Source organism: Myotis lucifugus, unplaced genomic scaffold (assembly GCF_000147115.1).
Source record: "Myotis lucifugus unplaced genomic scaffold, Myoluc2.0 scaffold_3, whole genome shotgun sequence".
NCBI classification, from domain to species: domain Eukaryota; kingdom Metazoa; phylum Chordata; class Mammalia; order Chiroptera; family Vespertilionidae; genus Myotis; species Myotis lucifugus.
The window spans coordinates 11,559,465-11,582,206 of record NW_005871051.1 but is presented as its reverse complement, the minus strand read 5'-3'; the positions used below and the strand labels follow the sequence as shown (position 1 = coordinate 11,582,206).

General features: G+C 40.4%; 1 protein-coding gene across 15 annotated transcripts in view; it reads right to left on the bottom strand.

The window, feature by feature from the left end:
- PIKFYVE (phosphoinositide kinase, FYVE-type zinc finger containing) overlaps positions 1–22,742 on the bottom strand; it is a 74,037-nt gene that overhangs the window by 17,602 nt on the left and 33,693 nt on the right. For 14 of the 15 annotated variants that reach the window (XM_014462235.2, XM_023760740.1, XM_014462241.2 and 11 more), the window contains 15 exons: positions 21,191–21,320; positions 20,471–20,651; positions 18,985–19,059; positions 16,779–16,886; positions 13,144–13,284; positions 12,403–12,529; positions 10,942–12,098; positions 8,782–8,882; positions 6,901–6,972; positions 6,109–6,280; positions 4,114–4,292; positions 2,565–2,678; positions 2,068–2,176; positions 1,805–1,959; positions 847–937 (listed from right to left, as the gene is read on the bottom strand). In XM_014462235.2, the coding sequence (XP_014317721.1) occupies positions 847–937; positions 1,805–1,959; positions 2,068–2,176; positions 2,565–2,678; positions 4,114–4,292; positions 6,109–6,280; positions 6,901–6,972; positions 8,782–8,882; positions 10,942–12,098; positions 12,403–12,529; positions 13,144–13,284; positions 16,779–16,886; positions 18,985–19,059; positions 20,471–20,651; positions 21,191–21,320 (2,912 nt within the window). The remainder of the gene's footprint in view (positions 1–846; positions 938–1,804; positions 1,960–2,067; positions 2,177–2,564; positions 2,679–4,113; positions 4,293–6,108; positions 6,281–6,900; positions 6,973–8,781; positions 8,883–10,941; positions 12,099–12,402; positions 12,530–13,143; positions 13,285–16,778; positions 16,887–18,984; positions 19,060–20,470; positions 20,652–21,190; positions 21,321–22,742) is intronic. The other variant, XM_023760732.1, reaches the window with a different exon arrangement.

Here is a 22,742-nt window from a genome sequence, read left to right as displayed (position 1 = left end):
GTTTTTCATTTTCACAAATACTTGAATGTCTAGCTTAATAGCTTAACAGGTTAAATGCAGAAGCCAGAGATGAATCTCACCTTTGCCTTCTGTCTGACCAGAAACTTTTCCCTTCTCACTTGCATATTTACCCACATCTGCACTCCCTTCCTTTCCTTCCAACCTATTTTAGAGGTCAGCACTTCCCTCTGTCTGTCTCACCTGAGTCTTTCTTTGCTCATGGAATATCTTCTCTCCCTCTGTGTTCTCACCTTCTCCACTGCATGTAAATATGCTATTATCTATACATATAAAAGCCCAGTGACTGAACACTGGAACGACCAGAACAACCAGTCGACCAGACGCTATGATGCGCACTGACCACCAGGGGGCAGATGCTCAACACAGGAGCTGCCCCCTGGTGGTCAGTGCGCTCCCACAGCAGGTTGAGTCCCATAGGCCACGCCCCCCCACCAGTGCACGAATCCGTGCACCGGGCCTCTAGTGTCTATCATAAAACAAAACCTGTCCATAACCCTTTGTTTCTCTCCAGCTACCATGGTGGTCATACTTCCTCTTCCACAGATCATTTTTTAAAAGCTTCATTCTGTCAACCAGTGGTTGTTGGCACCAATTCAATGCCAAAAGGAATCCCTGATTTGGGGTTTGGTGAAGAAAGAAACTTTATTCAGTGGAACACAGCTCAACTGTGATACAGCACAGCTGAAAACAGCATGGCTGTGGAACAGCGCTGGGCGAGGCAGCCCTGGGGCCAGGCCCCTCCCCAGCCAGACAGCTCTGCACTGCTCTGTCTGCTGAGACATCTTCAGTGGAAAGGGAAAGTGCTCCAAAACGACATTTTCTTACCTTGCTTTCTTCCCCCTGTCTCAGTCTTCCAGGACTTGGAGGAACTGAAGGCCGCTTTCTACCCTTTTCCTGCTGGAAAAGGTCTTGCAACCTACAGTTAAAGGAAAAGAAGAAAACAAAGAAAATGGTTTTGTTTCTGATATCCTCAATAACATTTACAAATTTTCTCCTTACAGCTTTGAAAACACAGTAATTAGACTTTCCTGTTTCGACTGCAAGAGTTTTAAGATTGTAGATAACTAAGACGAAGTTTTTGTTTTATTTCTAGTCAACTAATCAAGAGCTGTTACTGATCTGACTATAGATATAAAGGAACAGCAAGTTATTATAAGAGACAGCATAACATAGTATTAAAAACATGGGCTTTAGAGACCAATACATTTGGGCTCAAAGCCCAGCTCTGACAATTAGCACCTATATAACCTGAGCACACCCTTTAGTCTCTGAGAGCCATAGTTTGCTCCTCTGTAAAATGGAAATGGTATATACACTGTAGGACTCACAAGACCAAATAAGAGTGAATGTCCATCTAGTGTATATTTAGTGCCTAGCATAACCCAAGTGCTCAATAAATGAATGCTATACTCATCTAACTGGACATTTAAATAAATACTAAAGGGAAATACTTCTCAAAATAAATATTTCAATACAGGAATACGATATACAATGATTCAGATGAGATTCAATAAGCCCACACACTATAAGTATTTGAAACAACATTAAAGGCTGTTCTCATTTTTGTTTTCTCTTAATTTTCACAAACTACCTAAGGATTAGCATATATATTTTTTAAAATATGAAAAAATGTGGGGGTAATAGTAGTGACAGAAAATAAAAGCTTCAACAAACTGAGAGTAAAGTAAAACATCCATTATTAACAAGGACACTTAAACTGAAGACACCATGGCAGAGCCCGTTTCGCAGTAACAGTGAAGACGCACTGGACGCCCAGTCCCACCTGCTATTCCAGGCCTGGAGCACCTCACAGAGGCTCTGCTTCTTGGCAATGAGGGACTCGAAGACCGACTGCAGCTGCTGAGGGGCATCCACAGAGGAAGACATGAGCCTCGCCTGCACCTTCTCGATCCAGTTCTTGAACTCGCCTTCTTCCATCTACGAGAAACAGGAACAATCCAGCCCCGCCATTGGAAACACGCCCCAAACGCATCTTCCAGTGAGTTAATAGTTAGCTTTTGGGTTTCTGTCCAAGAAATGAATTACCTCCTTTTGTGCAAAGATATCTTCCATTTTTTCCTCTCTTGTTTTGCTAAATGTGTCAGTTTTCAAAGATGCAAGTCTTTCATCGATGGCAAGATATACCTGTGAAACTCTAACAATAGAAAGAATGGTAAACACTTTATAAAAGTGGAATCAAATTTTCTAATCTCACATAAATAGAAAAAAGATGTCACACACAAAACTTTTAATGTTTTATCTCAGTAAGAATCCTATACCATTTTGCAGAACAAAAAAGACCTGAAAAGATGTACATCAAAATTTTAACAGCTGTTATGTCTAAAAGGGCTTGTCTTCTTTTTAAATACTTTTATATATTGTCTACATTTTAATTTTTTATACCAAGCATATTTAACATACAATTAGAGAAATGCCATTATTTGCTTTCAAAGAAAGATAAATGAATAAACTTGATCTTTAAAGTATCTGTAGATTATAGGTAGTTCTGAACAAAAAAGAAGATCAAAGAAACTAAAACTTACTTTTGAAAAAAGTCCTTTAAATCCTGAAGAAGGGACACTTTTAATGGGGCCTGGCGTTTAATGAATACTTTGGGGAGTGGAACGCATACTTCAAGAAGCCTAATGGGAGAATAACTGAGAAGAAAACACAAGTAATAGTAGAAAAGTGAAAAATATGTTAATATTTTGAGTAAAGGCATATCATAATGGTCAAATCCTATGAGGCATAAGAGATAAAGTTTCAATAAAATGGTCTTTTAAAACAATCATAAAAATATTGAAGACCACTTTCAGCCATTATAAATATTCTCCCCAATTTTGGAAGCATTTGGTTTTGGTTTTTCACTGCACCATGATGCCATCTTTTATTCCCCAGGCAGCCACCCTCCTGTACTTTACAAACAAAATGACTGGGAGGAGACATCCTTCCTACAGGTGGCTCAGACACAGGTATTCACCACCTTCCTGGCTCCCGAGGATTCTTCAGGAGTCTTTCCACCTAGTAAACACTCTAGCCCACCTAGGCCCTAGATTCACGGCCAGAAGGACTTGCTTAAAAAAGGAATTAAGTCCAATTACAGCAGGTCGTCGGGTTATGCCGGAGATCCGTTCCTACGGCGCGACATGATTTTCGCCGTAAGTCGGAACCCACCTACATAAGCACCTATGTCACTCACAGGGAGCACATACACAGCAGTAATGAAGTGAAATAGTAAAAAAAAATTTAGAAGATAACAATTCCTGACCTTTACTTGTGGTAAATAAATAATAAAAAGCATAAAGCACATATGTACATATGTCGAAATGACGGAACTTGGACTGTCTGTACAGATATTTCCTACTATGTGTCAAATGTTGTTTTAGGTGCTGAGAATAAAGCACTACACAAGGGCCAAAATTCCAGCCCTCAGGATTTAGATTTGAGTAACAAATGCGACAAATAAATACTTAAAATATGTATATCAGATGGTAAGTGCTATGGAAAAAAATAAAGCAGGAAATGCCAAGGGTGAGAGGGGGTCAGGGCAGGTGAAATCTGAACTAAAACAAGCAGGAGAAAGGAAAAGCAGGAAGACAGCTAGGGAGCGGGAGGTACAAAGAGAGAAGAGCAAGTGCAAGACTCCCAGGCAGGTGAGGCTACAGCAAGGTGAGCAAGGGGAGAGCAGAAGGAGGGAAGAACAGGGAGGTACTGGGCAGCCAGCACATGTAGGAGCTTACAGGTCCATAATGGATGCTGGTTTTCACTCAGGGTGAAATAGACACCCATTACAGGGTGTGGTCTGAGCTGATTTTCATTTAATAGGATCATTCTGACTAGTTCATATCATGACTCCACCGTGTGCTAGCTTTACAAGTGAGCTAATACAAGTGAGGATAATAATACCAATCTCTTAGGTTAAGGAGTAAACAGAATAATAGCCCTGGAAGCTTAGCACAAGAGTATGGCCCTCTGCACTTGCAAAGGTGGAGGAACACATACCACCAATTAATTCAATCTAGAACTAGTGGAAATGCTACAAAGCCTTCCAGGGAGTACGTGAGTGTGTAGAAGGCCGCTCTGACTTCTTACCTGAAAGATGCCACCATCTGGTTATAGGAGAAATACTGGTGATAATCATGGTGGATGGAGTGACCGCATGGCTCAGCATTGGCTCTACGAGTGTACTGGTGCCCATAAAACCTAAGCTCAAGGTATTTTGCAAATGACATGGACCAGGACTCATTGGAAAGAGCAACAACTGGTGTTACCTGAAATTTAGCATACATCATTTGTTATCTAATCACATATTAAGAATCTCTCTTTTTAAAAAATATGTATTTTCTTTTTTTAATATAAATCTAGCATATTCTGACTACAAAAACTTGGAAAAAGAAAAAAATGTTAAAAGGTGGGTGGAGTTAGGGATGACTGGGAAGAGCAGCATCACCAGTAACCCAACCACCAATATCAATATAAAAATTATTTCCTGCAGTTAGTTTCATAATCTTTTTTTTAACCTAGCAATGGACCATAAATATGTTCCCACATCAAATACTCTTTTACAACTTGATTTTTAATGGCTGCAGAATATCCCATTATGTGGATGTATTAACCAATCCTTACTGATGGGCATTTAAGTCATTTACAAGTTGTTCTTTATTTTGATGAGGCTCTAATAAACTTCCTTGTATATAAATACGTATACATACCCATAATTATCTCCTTGGAATAAATGAATGAAAGTAGTATTCAAAGAACATGGACATTTACACAGTCTTTGCCACATTTTGACTGTTTTCCGAAACAGGACTACTAGTTTACACAACCTCGAACAGGATCCGAGTACCAATTCCCCACTCTCTTATCAATGCCAGGAATTACAAACCTTTGAAATGGGATTTCTTAAGAACAAAAATAGAAACACACTTCACTGGTTTTTACTTATACTTCTTTGACTACTAATATGCAAAATTTATCTTCACAGACTACTGGCCATTTGTATTAAGTTGCTTTATCATGCCTTTTGCCCATTTTTAAGTAAGACTGTGCCTGGCCGGTGTGGCTCAGTGATTGAGCTTGGACCTAGGAACCAGGAGGTCACAGTTCAATTCCCCGTCAGAGCAATTGCTAGGGTTGTGGGCTCAATCCCCAGTAGGCGGCATGCAGGAGGCAGCTGATCAATGACTCTCTCTCATCACTGATGTTTCTATCTCTCCCTCTCCTTTCCTCTCTGAAATCAATCAAAAAAAAATTTTTTTAAGGTAAGACTGAATATTGCAAGGAATGACATCATGGCTGTCTGCTTGCTACTGCGAAAGGAACTAACCAATTCTGCCCTCCTCAACCACTGACATCAGTATAGATCAGACTGTCAATTTACCTGGAATTCCCACATGTGCCTTCCAAAGCACACTCCAAAATAAGCCAATAAAGGTACCAATGAAGTTAAATTTGGCACATGCTCAATGCAAACGATTTGGATTAAAAGTATATATTAAAACCAATATTGACACCAAATACTTCCTCTGGAATTTATAAAATACACACACACACCCCAAAGGAAAAAGACACGTTGTTCTTTTCTTAAGAATGTACGTGAAAAACCAGTGGAGATGAATTTAAACACGGCCTCATCTGTAGAAATGTGGCTATAGGCTCCAACTTACACAAACATCCCAGCATACAAACAGCTACCAGTCTGTCTCCTCCCCTAGAGAACAAGGAGTCCTTGTACAATGCTCTTTTTCATTCCGAGGGCCTAACATAGTATCGGGAACATAGATAGTGCCAAATCAGTGTTTGCTGAACTTATGAATAAACAAACATAACTGAGAACTGTCAAGACATAATCTCCATATATTTTACTAGACAAGGTACCTATATTGTTCATAATGACCGATAAATTCTAAAATAGAATCTTCAAGAAACAAACATGAAATGGAACATACAGCACTAGAAGGTAAATAAATACGAGCCCAATGACAAATAACACATTCAACCTAACAGACCACCTTCCCTCACAAAAAAGAACTATACAATAAAGAAGTAAATACCCTATGAGATATAGCCACAGGGTCCATTTACCTGTTTGCAGATCCTGCACCAGGAATAGGTGAGAATTGTATGTTGATATCCAGGTACTGGAGAATCCAGCTCCTTCAGGATGATCTGCACACAGCCTTGGCCATGGACAAAGCGCCGGACATGATGCACCATGGGGGTATCACAGAACATGCTAGGACACTGGTAAGAAGACCTTTGACAAAAAAGGAAGTCCTCACATTAACCATGAAACTGAAAAGCAATGTGTAGTGCATAATACAGTCAAATTCACTGTCAAGAAAGCGCAGCGTCCTCTCTAGAGTAAGAACGATTGGTGGACGGTCTGCGGGGCTCCACTTAAAAGCACTGCTTGGGCCGACAGCTGAACATCCTGCCTTCAACTACAATCCATTTGGTAAGCACCTTCTATTTGCTGAGCATTTCTAAAACTCCTTCCATTTCTGGAGCTTGTTACTCCCTATAAAGGGGGCTGGTAAAGATCAAATTACTTGCTCTTTGAAATATAAATAGCAGGTGATAGCACTAAGGCTTACACCTGAGATCCTATGCTTCTTTTGCTTCTCACTGGAATTACTGTAAAAACACAAATCCTAAAAAAAAAAAAGTCATAGGGTTGGCAGGATAATTAGATGGACAAAGATTTGAGGAATGAACTGGATAAGACACCCCGGATAGTGTATGGAATAGACTACTTCTTTGCATGTGGCATGAAAGTGAAGGCCACGCTACAATAAACTCATGTTTATGTTTTAGGTGGAAATTCCGGGCATCAAAAAAGCACAAGTGGAACATAAAGTGAAAATATATTCTTACCTGAAACAGTATCTCTCTAAAAATATTCCTAATGTAAGATCATTCTTTCCATAAAACTCCATTGTTACAATCCTAAAGAAAGAGATCACTTTTAGTAACGTATCATGAGACTTAGCACACAGCAAAGATTTCATGAGACACACTGTCTACTAGATGTGCTTATGATATAGTACTGATGCAGGTAATATTCTCTTGTTACAGAACAGGTTTTGCCTCAGCTGATAAAACGAGTTTGGACTAGCTACACTTCAGCATCTTATCCACACCCAGTCCATTAGTATCTTATGAAACTATTTAATCAGGATGATTATAATATTAAATGAGTACACATCTCTTTTACAAAGCTTTAAGCCCTGTCAACACAAAATGGGATCCTGTCTCCTGCTCTCTAGTCCACCCTTACTGAGCTTGGTGAACCGCAGCTCAAATTCCTCCAGGAGAGCCAATTCCTCACTTTAATTCTAATTTATAAATGCCCACAGGAGTTTAGCTGACCAGTGTTGAAGCCCCCATCTTATTCAATCCTTGACCTAAGGAGTCCAGACACCTGGAGAGAACATTCCCTGCCTCTCTCAGCCCGTCACCTGCTGATACTAGAAGAATCCCTGGTCTCACTGGCAGAAATAGGTGTTTCTGGTGTCCAAAGTGAAAATATGAGACACATTTTGTCATGGAAACAGTTCTCCAAAAACAAGCAGTTACGTTCCACAGTATTTTTAAAATTAAAGATAACTATGTAATAACTAGGCTTTGGGACTATCATTTCAAACAAATCATTTATATATAAATATACTACAGGCCCAGTACAGGAAATTCCTGCACTGGGGTTGGAGGGGGGGTCCCCTCAGCCCAGACTGTGCCCTCTTGCAGCCCTCAGGGGATGTCCAACTGCCACGGAGGCAGGAGAGGCTCCTGCCATCACCGCTGCACTTGCCAGCCGTGAGCCCAGCTTCTGGCTGAGCAGCGCTTCCCCTGTGGGATCGGGCTGAAACTAACTCTCCAACATCCCCTGAGAGGTCCCAGATTGCAAGAGGTCACAGACCAGGCAGAGGGACCCCAGTGGTGCACGGATCGGGGCTGGGGAGAGACATGGAGGTTGGCCAGCTGGGGAGGGACCGTGGGAGGGCTCCAGGGTATGTCCAGCCCAGCTCACTCAGTCCTGATCAGCCAGACCCCAGCAGCAAACTAACCTACCAGTCGGAGTGTCTGCCCCTGGTGGTCAATGCACGTCATAGCGACTGGTCAACTGTCTGCCCCCTAGTGGTCAGTCCATGTCATAGTGAGCAGTTGAGCAGCCTTAACATATCATTAGCATATTATGCTTTGATTGGTTGAACGGCCGACCATCGATTGGACACTTAACATATTCGGCTTTTAGTGTGTGTGTGTGTGTGTGTGTGTGTGTGTGTAGATATAGATATATAGATATAGATATAGATATAGATATAGATGATATAGATATAGATAAAAGTTATAAAACATGTTTCTATCAATCTACTTAGAATTAAGTTTTGGAATAAAACTCAAGGCAAAGACTGCTTTTATAAAAATAATGCCTAAAGGACAACCTGCCTAAATTACATTATTGTAAAAATGCTGAAAAGTAGCTTTTGTATCTATTTCCTCACTTTTATAATAACAAACTTCTCTTTCAGCCTCGCATTCTGTTCACTCTTACTTAAGATATTCTCATTCACTTCTAGCCATGAACAAACAGAAATTTCATATTTAACTCACAAGTTTTAGAAGTTCTATCAACTCATATATGATCATCAGCATGCCATGTACCTAAAAACAGACTCCAGGGCTGAATTTTTACTTAAAGTTACTGAATTCTGTTCTCAGGTAAAATGCAATGGTGCAAGGGGACAGGAATCCTACCAAGGACTGACGCAGGCACTGGGGGCGTTGCTGGACTGGGCGGAAGAGCTGCTGAAGAGCACGCACAGCCTCTGGTGGTTGACGGGGCTCAGGCAGTCCACCTGCAGGAGGAGAGGATGAGCGCCCACAAGTCATAACACACTCCAGGCCCAGTGCTCGCTTCTAAAGCCTAACACATCCCACTCAATTCTGAAAGCCTCCTATCTGAGGGTTCTGCTGAAGATTTAAAAGAAACTAAATATAAAGAAGAGCCGTTAGTTTTTGTGATAAAACAATCCAAAAAGTTCAAGTTAAAAATACAAATGGTTGTCTAAATAGTTTGTTTAATCTTAAATACTATTTATTTTTACAAAATAGCATTAAATTGTTTTGGAAATATATAGTTAATTAAATACGAAACAGTCTGAACTAATGGCTGGATATAACATCAATTTGAGACATACAGATATCTAAATTCCAAGGTATTTACTTATTTGTACTTTACACCTGTTTTTGATCATTTCAAAAGTAATGCCCACTCTCCGTTGAATTCAGATAATACAGAGGTAGATGGAAAAGTTCATGGAATACATAAAGCCTCTCCTCCTTTGAGGCCACCTGATCCCCACCAATGGGCAAACCTGACCGTATGGTTAAAAACCGTGCATTCTTGCTACTAGCTCACACACATATACACACAGAAACCCCCACGTAAGTATACACTGGGGATTGTTTTTATAAAAATGGGATGGTGCTACATCTATTAAAATACAACTTGCCTTTTAACACTTGAAAGCATACCATAGGTTCTATCTGGGCCATTAAATAAGATCCAATTCATTCTTTTTATAGCAAACAACTATAAATTATGCCTCAGAAATTATGTAAAAATAATAAATCGTAAGCATCCTTATACAAAGCGCTTACTTATTAGTATAGGAATCAGTTATAAAAGTTATAGGAATCCTGAATCCAAGGTATATGCATGCTCATGTAAATTAACAGAGACCTCCCTATTTCTGTATACATTACATAAATGTAATATAAACAGAAAAACAGAATCTATAATAAAAATGTAATATGCTAATTAGACCGGATGTCCTTCCGGAGGGAAGTCTGGGTCCTGGGTGCCTGCTGGCGGCTGGAGGGAAGCCCGGGTCCTGGGTGCCGGAGGGAAGCCGGTGCTGGCAGCCGGGGGAAGGAAGGCCTACTCTTGCACAAATTTCATGCATAGGGCCTCTAGTCTTTTTTTTGTTTGTTTGTTTTTTGTTTTTTTTAAATATATATTTTATTGATTTTTTACAGAGAGGAAGGGAGAGAGAAAGATAGTTAGAAACATCGATGGGAGAGAAACATCGACCAGCTGCCTCCTGCACATCTCCCACGGGGGATGTGCCCGCAACCCAGGTACATGCCCTTGACCGGAATTGAACCCGGGACCCTTCAGTCCACAGGCCAACGCTCTATCCACTGAGCCAAACCGGTCTTGGCGGGCCTCTAGTCTTATATAAAGTTTATTATAAGTACTTTCTGTACCTCATTAACCATGGCTCTTACCACTTTCCTTTCAGCCAACCTCACAAATAAAACATGGTATAGCATTATTATCTGGCACTTCCATGCATTTTATTAAACAACTGCATTTCCTAATCTAGAGATGGATTTGTTCATTAGTTTTACTGCCACCATTATCAATAATGTGTTCATGAATGAATCTTCCTTAATTTGCCCTCAATTTTTTTTAAATGTAAAGATAAAGGGTGCTGCCATAATTAAATAACAATGTAAGGTGTTTCATGTTTATAAATGAACAAATCTAATATTTTTTTAAAAACACATCCATTTCCTACAATAACCTTCCATCACTCACTACCAACCCACACCATACCCAAGTCCTCCTGCCAAAATTTTTAAGCAGCTCCACATTCCCCGTCCCTCACAGCTCTCCCTAGTTTATCATGAGCTCATCCCATTTTTATCAAAATATAGCTTCATTGCATTATACTCCTACTTCATACATTTTAAAGCAACATATAAGTCAATAGACCTGACACCAAAAAAGGCGTAAGATAAATAAATAAATCTGCATGCAATTTGTCATACTTGTTTTTTTTTCACCCTGCCATAACAGTTTCCAGCACATTCTAAATTTACACAAGCAGCCAAAGTGCGCTTGCTCACCTTTGATGACCACACTGCGTCACTTGGAATCAAGCCTTTCTCTTCATCACCCTCAGTTCTGCTTCCTGATTTGACACTTGGAGTACCTGATGCATCCTTTGAATAAGCAAAAGGGTCTGAACTTTTCTGAATCCTGCCTCCTCTGGCCCGATAGTCGGCCAGCATTCTGCCCAGACTCTGGCTGCCACCCAGATGCTCGGCGATCCTAGTGCTCACGAGCTCATGCGAGGGCAAGACCTGAATGGACTTGGCCTGAACACTGCCGTTCATCCCCTGGAGGCCGGAGAGGTCCCTGAGCAGCTGCTTCTTCCGCCTGCTCTCCATTTCTTTGAGCTCTTTATTGAGAAGAGGAGACCAGTAAACCTGCTCGGCAAAATAATCTCGGGTAGAGCATCTCATCCCCTTCTCAGTGAGAAGGAAGGGCTCCCGGAATGTGATGACTGGAGAGATACAGAGGATCACATCTTTCAATTCCTGTTTAAAGGCCAAAGAATAGGTCTTTAGTTTATCTTCCGAAGAGGTGACTTCCTCTGTAACATAGAGTCCGGTGTCATCCTGCAGCGGGTCTCTGAAGGCTTTCATCTGGCTTTTGGGATCCTCTAGCTCATCTGTTTGCTGCAAAGTCTCTGGCTGCTCCGTGCCTGAGGCACCCTGCTGCTCGTCCACGTGGAGCAGCAACAGTGATTCGGGTATGGATGGAAAGAGCGCACAGGGGACGCCTGCCGGGCAAGCTGCCGTGGCGTACTCCTGGTGCTTCACGGGGGCAGCGTCCTGTGGGACACTGTCACTTTCCTGGTCACCCTTCTCAAACACAAGCCCGGACTCGAGCAGACTGCTACCATCACAGGGCAGAAACTCCGGCGGCAAGTCGGGCTCCCGGGGGAGGGGACTTCCGCTGAATGGCTCTTGTGCAGCCCCTTCATCCTCCTGTCCCTCAATCAGAGAATGAAAGGAAGCGTTTTGTGTCAACGTAGGAGGCATAGCAAATTCATCCATGAGGAAGGAGATTTCGAGCTGAGAATGGTAAGCTACACAGATCATAAATATTAGGATCTCCTTAACTCGAGCCAACTCATAATCAGAGCCTCCTCTAAGCTTGATTGTGCAGCCCAGGTGCTGTGCACAGCCTTCAAAAAACATCAGTGTTTTCGTTTGTTCTACAAATACACAAACAAAAAGTTAAGAGTAGGTGGAAATCCAGAAGTTCAGACAGAATGAATTCACAACATCTACAAGGAAAAAGGTCACAGTGGCCTATCCTCATTTAACCAATGCTAATAGGTATTTCCTCCTAAGTGAACACTGTAGTACTGATGAGGTTACTAATATCCTCAGGCCCCAATCTCAGGTGAATCTTTGCTAAAGAACACTCACCAGCGGGCTAGAAGGGGTCAATGGGGGGGGAAAGGGGGACATACGTAATACTTTCAACAATAAAGATTAAAAAAAACGATCACTCACCATTAGGCAACTGAAATATTTGCATATAAAATTTGTGACAGGTGCCCAGGTGAGGTTTTGTAAGCAGCTGGTCCATCGACATCACTAAATCACCTTGGGTCATCCGACTGATACGTTCTAAAACTTGCTAGAACACAGAAAAGCATTATATTACAAAATCAGAGAAAAACAATTCTTAGTAAATTTAATCTGGAAAAGTAATAGAAAATTTTTTAAATAACCTTTACAATGAATTTCCTTAATTTTAATACTTATATGACCCTTTCTAACCCTAGATTAGTCTACATATAGTTGCTTAGGAATAACAATAAAATAAACCATACTTATACTGAGAACATTATCAAAAGGCATGTAAGCATCATTCACTGGCACAGAATGCTGTTAGGGGCGGGGACTTCTGGATCTGGCTTCTATTCTGAAGAGAGTAACTTGTCAAGGGAGACAACATTTTCTGCTTGTACAATTCCCCAATCTGAGGGACCAGCAAATACCACTTAATGAATGGCAACTGCACCTTGGTCCTGCAGACGCCTATGGTGAGTGTTACATAATCAGTCACACTTTCTTCCAGTCCGAGAGCTCCAGTCTGAAATAATGAAATAGCTGCCGTGCCTCCTGTTCTACTTTCAATGCACATGGTCAGCAAAGAAACAAATAATCAGTGGTCCCTGCATCCCTACCACTCATGCAAATACAATCAAAAGCTATGATTTAAAATAACAGAAAAATAAGAAAACTTACTGATTTTACATTAATGACCAAAGTAATGCCATGTTCCAATAACATGTCCTGGGCAATCCGAGATACCGTCTTCTCTACTAGAACCAGGGTGGGCCGAACATCAACTATTCGCTGAACATAATTCTTCAAGAACTCCCTTTCCTAAAGAACAAAAATCAGAAATATTACACCTGGTACAATTCAAGATCTACACATTAAAAAATCAGCATGGCTTGTCTATTAATATCAATCTTAGTTCAAGTTTTCTTCATCCATAAATAAGTCTATAAGCAAGTCCATTCAAACACAACCAAGAATATTATTCATCTTTCCAAACTGCTGATTATGCTTAATTCCATTCTTCAACTCACTAGTTCTACTTTGAAAGATTTTTAATTCTTAATAACCTGTACTATAAAAACCAAGAATCCAATTAGCTAGTTCTCAGAGGTTAAAACAAAACAAAAAACCCTAATCTCATGACCCCTAAAATAAAAGCAATTTCTAGTGTTTTTAATATAAAGATTCCCCCTTTTTGCATTCTGAAACTAACCAGAGCATCTATTTTTTTTTTTAGTATCTGTATAAATAACTCTCTAACTTACTCTCAGCTACTAACTAATTTCAGTCTTTCAACAGATCATACTCTACCTAGAACAGTTATAGTTAAAAATTAAAACATAATTCTTAATACAATTTTCATGACAAAGGCTTATTTTCAAAGCAAATGAATATTATAAACACCAGAATTAAGACAATACAATTCATTAATTGTTTCTTAAAACTTCTGTGAGCATGTTTGTCACTTCTGCCCCATCTGCCCAAAGTGTTTGCTGAGCAAGATTGTGCTCATGGTTGGTCAGTGCCACCAACAATGGAAGAGACTAGTCACTACAATGAACCTGCCCGATTATATTTTTTCTCACCTCACTGTTTCACTGATAGAAATTATGTATTTCCTAATTCTCCCATTCTTAACAAAACTGTAATTTGTGGAGCTCCAATAAAGTATAAGGTGACTTTATTCAAGTTTCTGCCCTATGGTACAGGAATGGCAAATACATTTCCTCCCATTCCAACTCCAATCATCTATATAATAAAACCCTAAGCGAACATTATGGTGGAATGACCAGAACAACCAGTCGCTATGCTGTGCACTGACAACCAAGGGGCAGATGCTCAATGCAGGAGCTGCCCCCTGGTGGTCAGTGCACTCCCACAAGGGGAGCGCCGCTCAGTCAGAAGCTGGGCTCACAGCTGGTGAGCACAGCAGGGGTGGCAGGAGACTCTGCCACCTCTGCAGCAGTGCTAAGGAGCAGCAAGCTCAGCGGTAAGGAGCCTGCCACTAAGGAGCAGCGAGCCGAGCAGTAAGGAGCGAGGGATCCCAGATTATGAGAGGGATGTCCGACTGCCGGCTTAGGCCCAATCCTAAGCCGGCAGTCAGACATCTCCAGAGGGATCCCAGACTGCGAGGAGAAAGAATATTAATACCTGGGTGCATTAGAGGGAAACCACACACACACACAAAAAAAGGCAGAGAACATCTTAAAAGCAGTCAGAAGAAAACTGGCAGACGGACATCCCCAGAGGGGTCCTGGACTGCGAGAGGGCTCAGCCTGGGCTGAGGGACGCCCCTCCTCCAGTGCATGAATTTTGTGCACCGGGCCTCTAAGTCCATAATGATTGTATGTTAGACACCATGTTAACAAAAAAAAAACAAAAAACAAACAAACAAAAAAGGAGGCCTGGGCCCGAGTCCACAAAGAAAGAGTATCAGGAGGTAGGTCATGAGCATGGAATAGAGCAATGGCAAGAGAACTACAGGGTGGGCCTGGTGAAGACAGTGTAAAGATATAGGCTAATTTCCTCCCTGTCCTTGGTTTCTCATCCTCCTCCTTCTATCTACTTTTCAGCTTCTTTGCTTATTTGGTTATTCCACAACTGAGTAGGGGGAAAGGAAAAACTCAAATCAGCTGATATTTTCTATTAAGTCCAACTGAAAACTGTAATAGGGCAGGAGTTAAAGCTATTATAAACTATGTCTTAAAGCACCTATGAACAGGATGCTTTAGGCTATACAAATCAAACCAGGTTTCTTAAGTACATATTTGCTCAGAGCATGCTTCTCTAGCATGTAAAGACTTTAGTCTGTTAACCTGACTGCAAGAATGGAGTTAAAATAAAGTAGATAAATTTAAGTAAAACTTTTTTGAAAATTATATTGTGGATTTCAATTACCTAGTTCATCAATTTCAAGATGCACAATTTTACACATTGTACCATCTCTGCAACCAGGATGTGTATTACGATCAATGCGGTTGTGATCGAATCCTAAAAGTCTTCTGCTGACACCTTCGGTGAGATCCAGAAAACCAGCATCAAAGTACCATGAATGATAATTGTGTTTCCCCTTATTCCTTATTTCAATTCTCCACTGAAAATCCAGAGTCAGAGCTAGAAGAGTGGTATATATCTGGTCAAAGCCTCTCATTTTTACTGATACATGGCTAAATTCCAAACAGGAAACAGCCCAGTAACAGAGTTCATTAAGCAACAGAGCAGAGTTTCATAGTTTCATAAACCCTGGTGCCTTTCACCACAAGGCAGTTCCTTCTGGTGGCATCTATGGATTCAGTTCAAAAGTGACTGTTCCTTCCACTCTCTGAAAAATGTGCCTATCACCTATGAATTTTCAAGTAATGTTCTTCCTAATAGTTTCTGGAACCAAATGTAAGTGTTTCTGCTATAATAAGATATACACATTCCTGAAAGCCTCCCATTTTGAACAATCACAAATTAAAATTAATACCGTTGATGGGATAAAAAGGGTTGGAGCAGAAAAATTTAAAACCTATGCAACTTCATATGCAGAGCACTAACAAAAATAATAATTGGTACCTTGAGAGAGAACTTGGACAGCCTAGGCAGGCTGCTCAGCATAGCTGGAGGCTGCCTCAGGGGAAATTCAAAAAGTATAAAAGCAACTGCAGCGTCATAGCTGGCAGTGGAGCTGTGAGCAGCAGAGCAGTAACAGCCACCCAGGGCTGGGGGTGCGCCTCCCTAGGAGGTAGCCCTTTGAGCAGCAGCTCACTTTTAATCTCCTAATGCAGAGTCAAAAGGGTTTTGCCTGGGTAGCCACAGAGCTGAGGGTTATAATCCAACTACAGCGTTCTGGGCCCCCTTACTTATGAAAAACCACATGGAAACCAACACAACTTCCATCTGACATTATGCCCATTTACTAATTGCACATAAAACTAACTGATGTTCTAAGAACAGGTGTATGAATAGAAAGGCTGTATTAAAACCAGGTAGTACCATTGGAAACCTGGTAAGACAGGGAAATCCTTAAAGTAAATCAATGACCCAAGTGAGAAGGGAAACCAGGAATTGGATTTTCACTCTTTCCCCCCTATATGCCCTGAAAGTCATGTGTTCCCTTTAACACTTTGAACTCTCTAAGGAGACAGGTTTTGGTAACCCTCTAAAGTGTAATACAAGAAAATGTCTTTTCTAATAAATGTTTAAAATAAAACAAGAGCAATCAAGTTTCTTTGCCTGTCAAATTTCATCAGCTGGAATGAGTTGTAAGAGTTTGCAAGTGTCACAGTGCACAAGTATCCTTCTAGGTTCTTGTTTCAGTTAGATGTTCTTACCTGCAGCACAATAGGGTCAATGCAGGTAAACTTAGTTTCTTCTCTGTAGAGATACTCAATGGAACACTTCAATAGAAGAATTTTGGGATTTTTAATACAAGAATTCATCTACAAAAAAAACCAAAAACAAACAAAAAAACACACCAGTCTGTTAAAGCTTTAAAGTTTGTACTTTATAGACTTTCTTTAATCATAACTTTAAATTTCTGTTCTTAATTCCTCTTATATTTGTATTAAAATACTCTCATTTAGTTCTTTTGTGGTACTCATATTTTTTCAAAGCAAAGAAGTTAGCTCAAAGCAATACAAAATTAGGCTCTGTTTCACTAGTGCTATTTTAATCTAGTCCACTGTAATCTTAACTATTATCTTATTTCTAACACTGCAATAAGAGATACCAAGTCTGGGGCTTAGAAGAGGGAGAAATGAGTTAAAATGCCTCCTGAATATATTTCTAAAAGAATAAATTTCAAAGCATCATATATTGGCAAGCCAATTGAGTAACAAGAAGTTTAAAAAAAAAACACCTTAAAGCATCCCCAGAAGCCGAGAGTCAACCAATATACCCTAACCATGCCGCAGAAGATGGGCAGAAAGCCTGAATGCTCCAATGGAGTGGAGTTTCAGACTGACCAAGCGTTTAGGCTCCCAACTGGCAAACGGTCCTGAAAGCAGTGACTCGCCAGCGAGGGAACTACAGTCAGGGCTCTTTCAGAAACTACAGAGGAAAGACTAGCTAAATATGGGCAGTGGGGCAAGACAGTCATTCAGGCATGCTTCTACCACACCCTCATACAATTTTCAGTTCTGGGGAAGAACGAAACAAACCTACCTCTTTGTTCAATAGAGATCATTAATTTGGTTTAAAGGACTACTTTAGTGGGTAATGTACTATTTTAGAAAGACTATGTAGAAATACTGACTTTGGATCATTGCTATGAAATATCAAATCCAGGCATACTTTTATTTATCTACTATGACTAACAATTTTCAGGAGGGTTAATGCCTTACAAAAAATAAAGTATTAGTCTCTGCTTAGAAAAGTGAAGATAGGGCTATAGCTCATCTAGACCCTCAAGCTAGATATCTGCCTGAGTTCTCACTGTAACCAAATCAGTATTCCCAGAGGTGGGGTGAGGATATAGAGATTTTCAGAAAGTTTCCTTAGTGATTCTGAAGCACAGCAAGGTTTGAGGACTCTACTGTTGATCACTGGATTCTCAAAATGTAAGGATCAACAAATGACATGGGAACCCCCCCACCAATTCCTACTTTAACAGCACCCCGCCCTTCCCCTATTTCCCACACTCCCACTCCCCTAAACCTACTGAGTGAGAATCTTTAGGAGATGGGCTTAGGAATCTACATTTTTAACAAGGTCCACCCATGATCCTGATGTACACTACACTTTGAAAATCAGTGACCTTCAGAATAAAGTGTAAGCCACTTAACCCTACCAGACCGCTGTGCCGATTTTTCGGTAATTTCCACACAAAGGTGGAATATTGGCACTAGATGAAAGGTAGATGAAAGGTAGACCTATTTTCTACAATGTCTCCAAGTTCCATCTTATTCTAACCACTTGTTTGCATGTAACTAACATTCTTCTATATCATGTTGGTTTTTTCTCTTTAAATGCTCAGGAGCCCAGGTATAGGGGACAGTTATGTTCAGGGCCTCAGGTCTGGTAGGATTAATGGGCTACAAAGCCGTTGGCCTGCTTCCTCCAGCCCCCTCCCGTTCCCATCTTGCACCGAGGGATCTCTGCATTTCCTTAATACACCAAGTTATTTCACCCCACTCCTCAGAAAGTGGCCTCGGGCCTGAAGGTGAGATAGGTGAGAAAGATAACAAAATACCAGTGACAGCTCTGCAGCTCAGCCCTAGTCCTCTGGAAAGACTCCAGTCCAATAGAGACTGAGGCAGGGTCAGGGGAGAAATGACACCAGGATCCTATCACTGTGCTGGTCTAGAAGCCTAAACCTCCCTCCCCTTCTTTCTTCTGATGAACTCCATTTCCAAATCCCAATCATCATCATTTCTGGAGGACCTGCCCTGAAACTCCAAAATTTTGCGCCCTGGCAGACACTGCCAAGTTGCTCCTCAATGCCCATTCTCCTTTTTGTCCATGATGAGGTACTGCAACTTATTAGCTTGGCACAAGTCATAGCAGGCTGAACTCCACGGTTGAAAAGAATCATATTACCTTTTTATGTGCAATATTCTTGGTACAAACAAATCCATTGACAACCACAGAATCAAACTTCTTTCCACCTGGGATCTGATGAAACAAGAAAACAATAAAATTCAATTATACATCCTTAGACTCCAGTCAGATAGATGTTTTTTATTTTATCTATTACATAATAAAATCACAGAAAGTTTCAGGATATAGTTCTTCCTTTCAACCAAAAATTAATGGTATCTAACACAACTGTCTATTTTCACACCTCCCACTCTCCAAAGAACTATGTATCTGGTACTTTAAAATACCCATTTGAGTGAACAAATTGGTGCAACCCGGCAATTAAAACCACTATTAAGTTAAATACCACTGGTAATAAATACATAAAGAACTCCATTACCATCTAAATAAAGCAATTACCCACTGCTTTTCCTCAGAACAGTGACAGTAATTTGAGAACAAGCCTTCTCATAGATGACACACCACAGAAGAGGAAACAAGAAAGGAAGAAACTATATGTTTGGTTCCCAACTCATCCCACACACAACTCACCAGCCCATTCACCTCTCACTTCCTGAGTGGCTTCCATGCCCTGAAAGTGCATTGCTAACAAATACGCAGACAGAAAAACCTCCCCTCCTCGTCTAGCACCCTCATGATAATGACCCTTTAATTAATGAATTAACTTATTTATTTTATTTAGGTTTGATGAGTGCATTTTATTATCTCCTATTTGCTAGCAATTAGATACCAAAAATCAAAAGCTTCTGTAAACACAGGAGGATTAAAGTAGGGAATGCTCACCAACTACCATAATGCTTTTCAGGGGGATTCAGATGGACTGTTTTGTTTTGTATTACTCATTCTGCTTTGTTTTAAGAATATTCCTAGAGCATATCTGTTCTCTCAAAGGTACTTGGTGGCATTTGAGTATTTAAGAAAGAAGCCTTGGGACATATAGACTCTCAAAAACTACAAAAAATGTTACCCAGAGAAGGGCCAGCTTTGGAAGATGTTCTTGCTTACAACCCACTTTGATCACCTTCTCAGAAGATCTCCATTTCAGCTTAGCTGATAAATCTTGGAAGCACATATGTAACTTGTCACAGCTGTGTGTGAAATGTAATTAAACCTTACCTTACATCAGTCCAACTGCATAATAAAAAGTCATCTGGCTAATTTGGTTTCCAAATGTGCTTTATAACCAACTCTGAAAAAATATTCTATGTGATTCATGCCACAAATTGTTATGGAGGCATGTACTAGCATACTTATGGTATTATAACTGCATGCCAAGTGATGCAATAAAGTCAAACATGGATGTGATTTCCCTTCTGTAGGCAATATGGAGATCTATGCATTATTCTTTAATCAGAACACAACCACTCCCTGAAGTCGTCAAGTGGACTTCTCCGTCAATGACCCCTTTAGATCACCATTAAGAGACAAACCATCATCAGGCCACTTCATCAGTCCCTAGCATCAGAGAAGCATTAGCGGAGCTCACTTTTTTGATGTGGACAAACTGACGGATATCCATGTCATCATCACGGTTCTTCACATCAGGTCTGACTGTCTGAACGACCTGGCAGACCAGCGATACGATGATGTCCCTCCAAGATGGTGACAATGACTCACTATGGAGCAGCTGTTGAAGTAGTGCCATCATGTGGTTATGATTAGCTGAACTACAAAAATGTTACAAAAAAGAAGTTTGCATGGTTAATACTGCCAGAGGCAATAATTCTGAAGATGCATCTACAGAGAAATTCTATAATAATAAAAGCGTAATATGCTAATTAGACTGGGCGAAGCCGGGGCTGCGAGGGAAGCCCGGATGCCGGGTGCCAGAGGCAAGCCAGTGCAGGCAGCCGAAGGAAGGCAGGCCTACTCTTACACGAATTTCATGGATCGGGCCTCAAGTAAGCATATAAAGGAAGGCTCACAAATAAGGTCTTCCTGGTCAATTTTATTCTTTCATTATACCTGCACCTTAATGATCTACACATAAATAAAACTGTGAATATCTTCAATTAAGATAACCCCTTCAATCTGATAAAAATTTTAACACATAGATTACAGAAGGGACAGACAAGCAGTTTAGGATTCTTGTTTTATAAAAATATTTCGGTTTTGTTTTTATAAAGAAAAAAAACTACGCATATGCCTATCAAGTCAGTGAAGATTACTAAAGTGGAAAATTAAAATAAAAAAGCTCACTGCTTACAGCAATCTCTCCATGGCTTGTTTCTCTCCATTCTCTTCCCTCAGTAGCTCCAGGTTGTTATGGTGCCAGCCCAAAGGCGTGAAAGGCAGCTCTTTGGATTTTTCCTCTACTCGGCGATTAAATAAGGACTCTAAGTAAAGTGTACAGTAAGAAATTATACTTATTATCATGTTTTATATCATCAACCTGTGATTGAGAGGCTGCCATAATTTTCTTATTTTTTCTAAATCTTTTTCTAGCCCTCCTCCACCCCCTGCCCCAGACCTTCACCACCTTATTGTCTGTGACCATGGGTTATGCATATATGCATACAAGTTCTCTGGCTGATCTCTTCCCACCCATCTACCCTCCCTTGCCTTCCCTCTGAGATTCTACACATAATTTACTTTTACAATATTTTTAAGTCAGGCAATTCAAATTGTTGGTGTAAAAAGGCAGACATATACAAATACATAAATAAAATAATTAAGTCTGTTAGATCATCAATATTTGCAACAGCTAAAATCAGAAACAGAACTATGAAAAGGAAATTTACATAAGCAAGTAGGACTCTCAAGCCAATAATTATAAATACAGCTTCTGAAAAGCAAATAAAATGAGACTTTTATAGTACTTTTGTTTTGGGACATTAAAAAGGGAGGGGGGTGTTCTTCCCTAGAAAATTACTCACTGAAAGCTACCATAAGCTGAACGGTGACAGAACAGCATGTGAGTGTGGGGGCTGACCCAGCACGGGACAAGGCAGAAAGTCTACGTGGACCATCCCAGCGAGTGCTTCTTTTTCAATGTGGGGACAAAGGCTTTCTCGTTAGCAAAACCTTTACAAGTCAGACCCCAAAATTAGCTATAAAGACGTATTAAAACAGAATAACTAACAATTGATTTAAAATGCTGTACAATCCTTACATTTTTAAAAAGAAGAGAAATGGATCCAGATGAAAAAAATAATAGGTAATATAAAATGTTTTACAAAAAATATGCTAACTAAATGTTGAAATGTCATTAAATAAATAGAGGTGGGAAATGCTTACAAAAATTCTCTAATCTTTTCCCTCTCAAAGCAAACCAAACAAACAAAAAAACTTGTAACCAAACAGTCCCACAGACTACATAGTAAAGCATGCATCCATCACATGTAAGGTACAAGAACTGCACGTTTCAATTATGTAAACAGCTGGTCAATAAACTTCTAGTTGACCCAGACGCTTGGAGGTGAATTTTAGAAACACTGCTAAGTTATAAGATCAGCTGCAAGGGGCCTCCCTTGTATCAGCTTGTCCTAGTTTCTCTTAGATTTGAAACTCTCCCAATACCTGAGGCCTAAACTGTGAAATGTTACAGAAAATTAAGTAAGGGTGTCTTTACTCCACAGTAAGCTAAGGAGGAAAGGTGTAGGAAAAGGCTTGCATTCTTCTATACTTTCTTTTGTCTCCCCAAAATTGATCAGCAGAGTTAGTTCTTATTCCCCTCTTCTGCCTACTTCCTTTCCCAACTTCACAGGGCAAGCAGCATCCTCAACTGGATGAGGTCTGCCTGTGGGCTTTTTGACAAG